General features: G+C 42.4%; 1 protein-coding gene across 1 annotated transcript; it reads left to right on the plus strand.

The window, feature by feature from the left end:
* The first annotated feature begins 271 nt into the window (after window positions 1-271).
* Window positions 272-5,577, plus strand: LOC145655646 (ubiquitin carboxyl-terminal hydrolase 29-like). Its single transcript, XM_081709140.1, has 10 exons — window positions 272-333; window positions 695-977; window positions 1,069-1,108; window positions 1,330-1,500; window positions 1,748-1,879; window positions 2,002-2,128; window positions 2,287-2,423; window positions 2,852-2,945; window positions 3,074-3,153; window positions 3,272-5,577. The coding sequence occupies exons 1-10, from the start codon at window positions 328-330 to the stop codon at window positions 3,399-3,401; spliced, it is 1,200 nt and encodes a 399-aa protein (XP_081565266.1). The 5' UTR covers window positions 272-327; the 3' UTR covers window positions 3,402-5,577.
* Window positions 5,578-8,293: the final 2,716 nt, after the last annotated feature.

Below are 8,293 nucleotides of genomic sequence, written 5' to 3' on the forward strand. Positions count from 1 at the left end.
TTTAAAACAAAACAATGAGGTGCGCTGTATCGCGAATATCAGTTAAAGGACCTGTAAAAACCATATTTGATATTTTACTTAATTCTCTAATCGAGTAGATCACAGATTCGAACAGGATGGGCTGTGTTTGCTCGTGTATGAAGGTATGTATGTTTTTTCCTACACTTTGGGAACGATTTTAAATACGATAATCTGAAAAGGATTAAGATTTATTGTGCATGTCACGGAACGCTTCCACTGGTCACGTGGTATGGCCCGCCGCGTTGACTGTCTCGTGTGTAACCTTGCCTATGTTGTTCAGCACACACCTGCATCGGTTTACTCGTCATGTTTGTATGTATTTAAACCCTTGTTAGTGTGTGCCTTATTGTCAGTCGTTGATCATGTTCACGGTCACAGTTTGTGTTATACGTGAGTGCCGGTGTCTGTATCGTATGTTAATAATCCTTAATAAACGTCTCCGTGGAGCGAGTCTGTACGTCCTGTTCCTTGACCAGCGGCACTCGGGCCGTTACAGTGCGTAACTAATTAGCATTTTCCTGTAAAAAAAAATAGCGCAAATGCAGATGATTAAAAAGTTTTGTTTTGTTTTTTTTAAATCAAAATGAGATTCTTGTAAGAATACCGAGATATCGCTAAGTCGCGATAATACTGCATATACAAATCAATACGTTTCTACAATGCTTTTCTACAGAAAAAGAAGAAGGAGAAAACGAATAGAAGTTGGTGGAGACACATAATCTCATCCTCCAAAGTGTCTGACTCCTGCGTGGCATTAGACGGTCACGCCGCGAATGTGACCACCTCCACTTCTTGCCCCTCTTCCTCTGAGGGGTCCCTGATCTTCAGTACTGCTTCTTCCTTTTCACCTGTGGACATATCCCACAATGCCTCTTCTACCCAGTCGTGCCTTCCTGGTCAAGCCTCCTCCTCCTCCTCATATGAGTCGCTCAGGACTACAGCAGTGATTGTTCCTGGTTAGAGCTCAGCAGATTTGATCATGTTGTTCAAATGCATAGTCTGTTTTTGGTTAAGGACATTTACTCCAAGTTTCTGTTCTCTATACAGAGGCTGCAGATAAAGATGTGGACTCCGTGCGCATTGAGAGGTGGGTACATTATCAAAATTCATCTTCGTGGCAGAGAAAAGTGTGGCATGGTGGTTACCCAATGGCACTGCCATTGTAACTTCCTTGGGGCATAAAACGAGAAAAAACATCATTGTATTTTTCATTCTTCACACCTTTATCTGTCTAAGGGTTGTTATGTGAACATTTTGTGCATAACTGGCCACTGTGTATTCATCTCTCCCTTCTTTTCTGTCTCTCAGGTTTCCGGCTGTTCTGATGCAAGCAGACACTCGTGTTCAGCCGCAGAATTTATTGGGACAGCTGCTGCACGTCCTCAGGAGTAAAAGGAGGCGTCAGATTGGTCAGGGTGAGGGCCAAGGCCACACCCCCATCCATTCCGCTGTCGAACACCTCAACATTCGGCAGCTCGGGTAAAGACGAGAATACACACCGCGTTTTACTACACAGCCTATTAAGAGTAGATGATTTTACAGTTTACACAGGTGAAGCTCAGTCTTTTTCTCCTATACAAATACAAACATATTGTAATTAAATGAGCAGTAAGTCATTTAGCAGTTCTTCTTCACATTATGAAACAGCCATTATACTGACATGTAGTGGCCTGGATGTTTCAGAGCTTGTGCACTAAATCTATTTTTAACATGGATGACCTGTTAGGTTTCCCAACATTGGGAACAGCTGCTATATGAACGCCACTCTGCAGTGCCTACTGAGTATCTCCTGCTTCTGGAGACCCATCAGAGCTCAGTCATCCTGCTTGACGGATCCTTCTAGTTGCCAGATGCTCAGGTACCCGTTCAGAACCAGAGGCTTCACATGGGTCTAAATGAACTGTTTAATCATGAGTGCTTAAGGAGGTGCTGTGATGCTCAGAGATATAAACCACTTGGTCTCCCTGTTGCTGTGTGTAGATGTTTTTCAGATCTGCAGCAGGCCCAGCTCACCACTCGCAGCACAAAGCAGAAGGTGCAGCTCCTGGGAGCCCTGCTTGAGTGTGTTTCAGCCCGCTGCCCTGCATTCGAAGAGGACTATGAACAGGTCCAGCTAAATGGCCCCCTCAGCCATTCAGAACACATCAGAACCTCACGCAGTACCCTGCAGGAACTGCACACGGCCACCTTTGTTTTCTCACCGTGCTGCTGTTGAAGTCCAGGAGCAAATCCTCCTCTGATGTTCTCCTGTGCTGTCCTCCACAGGATGCTCATGAGTTCCTGATGCTCTGCTTACTGCAGCTGAAAGAGGAGGGAGAGAGACTCAGGGCCTCTTTCTTCTCTTACATCTGCCCTGTGGCAAACTTTGAGTTTCATATCAAGTCTGTGCTCACATGCACCAGGTAATTAGGCATCACTGTTGCATATCTCCTTTGTGTTAATGGACTGGTCTTAACCAGTCTTAACGTGTTTGTTTAAAGTACATTTTCTCACAGAGAGTAGGCGCTTTCTCCGGACATCTCTGTTTAAAGTATTCATGAAAGTTTCATAACATACATAACTTAAATATGAACATTTAAAATGCTCACAAGTTCAGCTTGTATTCATCACATAGCTTTCAAATCTCAGAGTGTGTGTGAGTTTGGGAAAACATAACAGACATGGACTGAGCATTCTAAATGGTTTCTGCTCTGATGCTTCACATTAGATAAGATGTTATCTACTTGTAAAACTGAGCATATTAGCATGTGATAACTCACACTGTATAAGGGATGCAGGAGATTATTTCTGTGCAAATGTTGTAACATTTCTGTTCTCCATTTTGTGAAAGCTGTGGAAAGCAGAGCTGCAGAGTGGATGTTTACAACCACCTCTCTGTAAATCTGAGCCCTGCTACGACTGACAGCCTACACACTTACTTTAAGGTCGGTCACCTCACACACCCTCTTTGGATAAGGCTTCATTACCCTGTTGTAAAGGAGAGAATACAGTTATGACATGCTACCATTTTGATTTTATCACTCTCAATGAAAGGGCCTCTTTCTTTTTTCAGCCAACACTACTGGAGCGTTTTTGTGAGTGTGAAGCAGGCTGCGAGGCAACTGAAGAGGTGGAGTTTTTCACACTGCCACGGTGAGTCTCGTCTGACGTAGATGACCTTAAAGAATGAGTTTTAAACCAGTCCAACACACACACCCTCCTCCACTCACACACACTTCCAGTCCTTAAGTCACTTTTCCTCTTGGAACAGTATTTTCGTCCTCCACCTTAAGCGGTTTGACATGCTGGGCCAAAAGCTCTCAGACGTGATGGACGTCCCGTCCGAGCTGGATCTCTCTGCCCTTCCTGGGGTGGCTTCTCTCAGGCAGCAGTCGAGGTGAGCTCGTACCATCAACCCGTGCCCACATACTTCTCTGTCCACCCATTCCCATTTAGCTACAAAATGCCGACTGAATGGCTTTGTGGTTTGTCCTCAGTGGAGCAGCGGGAACCCAGGACAAACCGCAAGAAATGCAAAATGATAAACTGGGGGAAAACTCCAGTCCCCAGCCAGGTAGAGCTGTGCCATTTTCTTACAGTGGAGTGATAATATGGCTGTGTATTAGTATCTGCCATAATGACTAAGTTCTTTTAACCCATCAGTAGTAAATGAGAGAGGAGAAGGACAGGGAGCTAGAGGACAGCAAGTAAGCCTACCGGTGAGGAGAGAGAGAGACCAAAAAGAAGAGAGATGCAAGCTGAGAGAGACACAGAGACAGAATGAGAGAGAATGAAAGAGGCCTGTTAATACAGAGATGGCGTTCGATCCGTGATGCGTTTTCAGTTAATCGTATGAAAAAAAAGATGTATTTGTTTGTTGCAGGAATGTGCACCCACTGGCACCTACAGACTCCAGGCGGTGGTTTCTCATTTAGGTGACAGCATGGACCATGGTGAGTAATCTGACATTATTTATACACGTGCAGTAGAAACTATTAAATGACTAAGGACCACCGACTACTCCGACAGGCCACTATATCAGTGACACAGCTGAGGGAGAAGGACAGAGCTGGTTGTCATTCAGTGACTTAAAAGTATCAAGAAGCACTGAGCCAGCCATCCTGAAGAGCAGGACAAAAACAGCCTACCTGATTTTCTACGTGCACAGGTAGAATCTCACCTTTCAGACTTAGGAATGTAGGTACCTCAGTCTAGGAGCACTCTAACAGAAACAAGTTTTACAAGCTTATATATGTAGGGAGTAAATTAGCCTTTACTGTGCCCTGGGACTGCAGGTCTCTTGTGCATGACAGGTGAGTGAGGCCTACTCCCAGCACCGGTTGGCAGGTGCTAACCTTCTTTCTCAGTCCTTTCACCCTTCCCTCTCTGTAAAAGAATTAAAAAAATTTTAACCCATTAAAATGAGCCATTTTTTATTCTCCACAAAATAGTAAATGCCCCCTCTGGCGTTCTTGTTAAAACACTTTTTCCATATTTTTATCCCATAGATTTATAACATGAATAATACTATACTTGTCAAGTCAACATATTTAGATGAGGTGTCCTAGTGTCAGTTATTGTCTTCTAATCGCTATTGGAGATGTACAAGTCCCCATTATTTATCCCCAACATTGTTCATACTAAAAGATACATTTCTTTTCCAAGTAGCACATGGCAGTGATTAAACACCTATTTACATGGACGTCACTTCCATCGCCACATATGAGAACACTACCAGGGTGCTTCACTGACAGAGGAAGAGCTTCAGTCCTTTTTGAGAAATAACCAACTTGTATTTTAATTTGCAGATGTTAGGAGTGAACCAGCATCTGTCTATAGTTCTTTTAATTGTGAGCACACATATTTAAACCCTTGTTTTGTTGTTGTTTGTCAGTGTTTGACCCCATGTATGCTGCTTTGTTGTGTTTTAAGACTGCCTGTTATGTTCTAAGTAGTGTTAATGCTTAATGTTCTTCATGTTTGGTTTTGTCTTGTTCTGTATGATAATAAACGTCTGTGGCATCTGAACCACAGCTCATCTTTGCATCCGGCTTCACGTCACAGGAACACCGACCGTTGAAGGTTGCCTCGAGCCAAGGGAAAGAAGAAAAAGGGGAAGAAGCAGTGTAGCTGCTTCTACCCAACCCATGCAGGAGAATCCTCCATACTTGTGGGAACACTCCCTGTCATCACATCGGGGGAGAGTATCTCTGGAGGATTTTGGGGGGGCCCTGGTGGTGGTCCAGGATCAGATGCTGCAGAGTCCTGCCTACCTTCACTGGATTACCGGGACCCGTACGATTACGACTACCAATATCCAGGGTCAGACTCTGCAGGGTCCTACTATCCCCCCACGGACTACAAGGAGGACTATGAGGATTACAGCAGGAGTGAGGAGTATGTTGACGTCGGCCTCAGGTCAGACACCGAATCCGACTGCTCTGAGGATCCAGTGGAGGTGGAGGAGGCCCGCCATGAGGATCCTTCCTGTGGTTTATAGACAGGGTCAGAGGACTCTGAAAGCGACGAGCCTCCGATGTTAGTGCTTAATGTTCTTCGTGTTTGGTTTCATTTTGTTTTGTGTGTTAATAAACATGTCTCATGTGAACCACGGCTTGTCTTTGCATCCTGCCTTGTCTCCCACGTCACAGAACAGCAATTCATCTACACTTCTCACAGATAAAACTATCGCTAACGGCGAAGAATAAACATGTTGCAAAAAAGCAGTAAGAGCTAGTATGCAGAAACAGTGGTGTTAGCGCAAAACAGTTTCAAAAACAGGAGTCTCCTTATGAAGGAAGGAGGTTCTTATGAACCTCTGTATTTTGACAGCAATTACTGACCATGTGCCATTAAAACCATGCCAGGTATGGTATTAATCCACAAAATAGCACATCAAATCTAATTATTTGGCTATTACAGGGTTATGCAATATTCCCTCAACTCAGCAAAATGCAACAGCTTGAATTACTTAACTGATTAATAATAATAAAAAATCTTTCCTGACTATAAAAATATAGCTGACCCATTCGAAAGATTAAACATCCAGTGAGTGTGTATCCTGGCATGTTAAGGTAAAAGGCATCTCCGACTGGAATACATTTAAGCGGTTTCGGGCGCCATCTGGTGGCGACTTGGAGTCCTTATCACGCTCTCATGTCTTTTGTATGGCGGGACAAGTGTTTTATCCTACCTATCGAACAGTTCTACCTAGATTTAATGCACTTATGTACATTAGCATTAGTCCAGGCTTCTGGTGTTTATTTTGGATGCATATATTATAATTAGGCTACTGTGGACATTTGTATTTTGTATAGCTACAGCACCTGTACTTCACACACGTGTAGTAATCGGATCTAGAAAGTTGCCAGCCCTATTAAAATATTAGGTTTATAGTATAACAGTTTAATTAAACAGACAAAGTGTTAATCACAATCATTTGCATGATGATTAATCTTGAACCAAAAATCTCACCGGGACCTATAGTTCTCTTTCCAGACACACACCCAATAAAACTGTGCTTGATCATTTCTTATTGATAGCCACTGACTATAGGATCAATAGAATAGTACAACCAAATAACCTTTAATGTTTTGCTTTACTGTAATACAATTTAGAATTGCGATGTTACCCTTTTAAGAAGAACTGAACACATTGTGACAAGAGCAACTGGATGAAGCTTTATTGACATGCTGGTCAAGGACTCACATCCAATATGTTTAAAATACATTAATTGAGGCCAAATGCAGCATAAAAACTTTTTTAATTTATACAGAACCAAAACAATCAACATTAAAATATATAAAATATATAATGTATAAAAATATGGGTATTGTTAAAAAAAAAAAAAAAAAAAACTAACCCTAACCCTAACTCTACGCTAACCAAACCCTAATCCTAACCCTAAACCAGTAGCACAGACGTGTGTCCCAATTTGTCTGGGACAGCAAGAGAGAGGGAGATAGATAGATAGATAGATAGATAGATAGATAGATAGATAGATAGAGAGAGAGAGAGAGAGAGAGAGAGAGAGAGAGAGAGAGAGAGAGAGAGCTACTTGAAAAGAAATGTGAGCTATGTCCTATTTTCCTTTCTTTACTGCAACACTGTCATGGGACCCAATGTTAATGCCTTTCTTTTGTTCCACTTTCCCACTATTCACTTTACTATGTTATGAGATGCTATGAAAGGAAAAATAAAACATGCCACAACTACTGTACGCATAATAAAGCACAAATAGAACATGAAAGTCCAAGCTATTGTGATCTTTGGCGTCCAAGAGCTCGTCTGCGACTGCCTCTTGCCGTAGTTGTGACAAGTCACCACAAGAGGTCTCTGCTAAAGCAAACACACAAAAAAGACAGGTCTTCTGTGACCTACGGCATTAATTCTGCTTACTCCAGATACAAAAACAAGTATACAATTTTGCAAAAGGTGCAGTCTTGTATGTGAGATTTGTTTATAGATCTGGGAAATGTCAAAGTATATGTATCCATACCCTGCCTGTTCAGACACAGAACAAATGTGTAAATATAATAGATAAATGCATTTATTATAATAATTTTAACAGAATTCAATACATATATTTTGCATAATTGATGAGAGAAACATTATCAAATAAAACCAAGACAAACAGCTGGAAAAGAATCGCGAGGATCCCTTTTTTAAGTGCACACTGTTCAAGTTCAAGTTTGGTTTATTCGTCACATACATAGTCATACACAGTATAACTGTTTGCACAGACAGCAGTGCGAGCCACTGCTAACCAGACTGGATCTGCTTCTACAGAAAGTTGGTTATTTCAGTGATCAGTAACATATAATTTTCTAATTTAAGGCATATGTTTTGAACAGTTTGCATACTTTTAGGGCACGCACACTGGCTTTGAAAATTACGTGAACTGGCTTTGATGTGGTATGAATGAACAAACAGAAATAAAATGGATCATTAACAATGCATTGGTCAAGGAATGTGCAGTCATGCAACCCGCAGTCCCTCGCTCGCCCTTGGCCAAAACTAGTCGAGGAATAGCAAAGCCATTCCTGATACGGTAGGCTTGGAAAAAACTCCAGTTGTTTCTGCACAGTCCGAGTTCGCTACGTCTCAGCGCCACCGAACCAGAGACAGTAAATCCCCTGGCACTGCAGGTACACGGGCATCTCGTCGTTCACGGAAAAAGCAGGATGTGGTTACTTTACAAGTTTTATCACACTAGGTTCTTGTCCGTTATCACACTTTGGGCCCTTAACACTTTTCAGTGCATTCCACATCTGAGAGTGGTGTTGGGGAGGGG

Source organism: Electrophorus electricus, unplaced genomic scaffold, assembly GCF_041902795.1.
Source record: "Electrophorus electricus isolate QZ-2024a unplaced genomic scaffold, ASM4190279v1 Scaffold31, whole genome shotgun sequence".
Lineage (NCBI taxonomy): Eukaryota > Metazoa > Chordata > Actinopteri > Gymnotiformes > Gymnotidae > Electrophorus > Electrophorus electricus.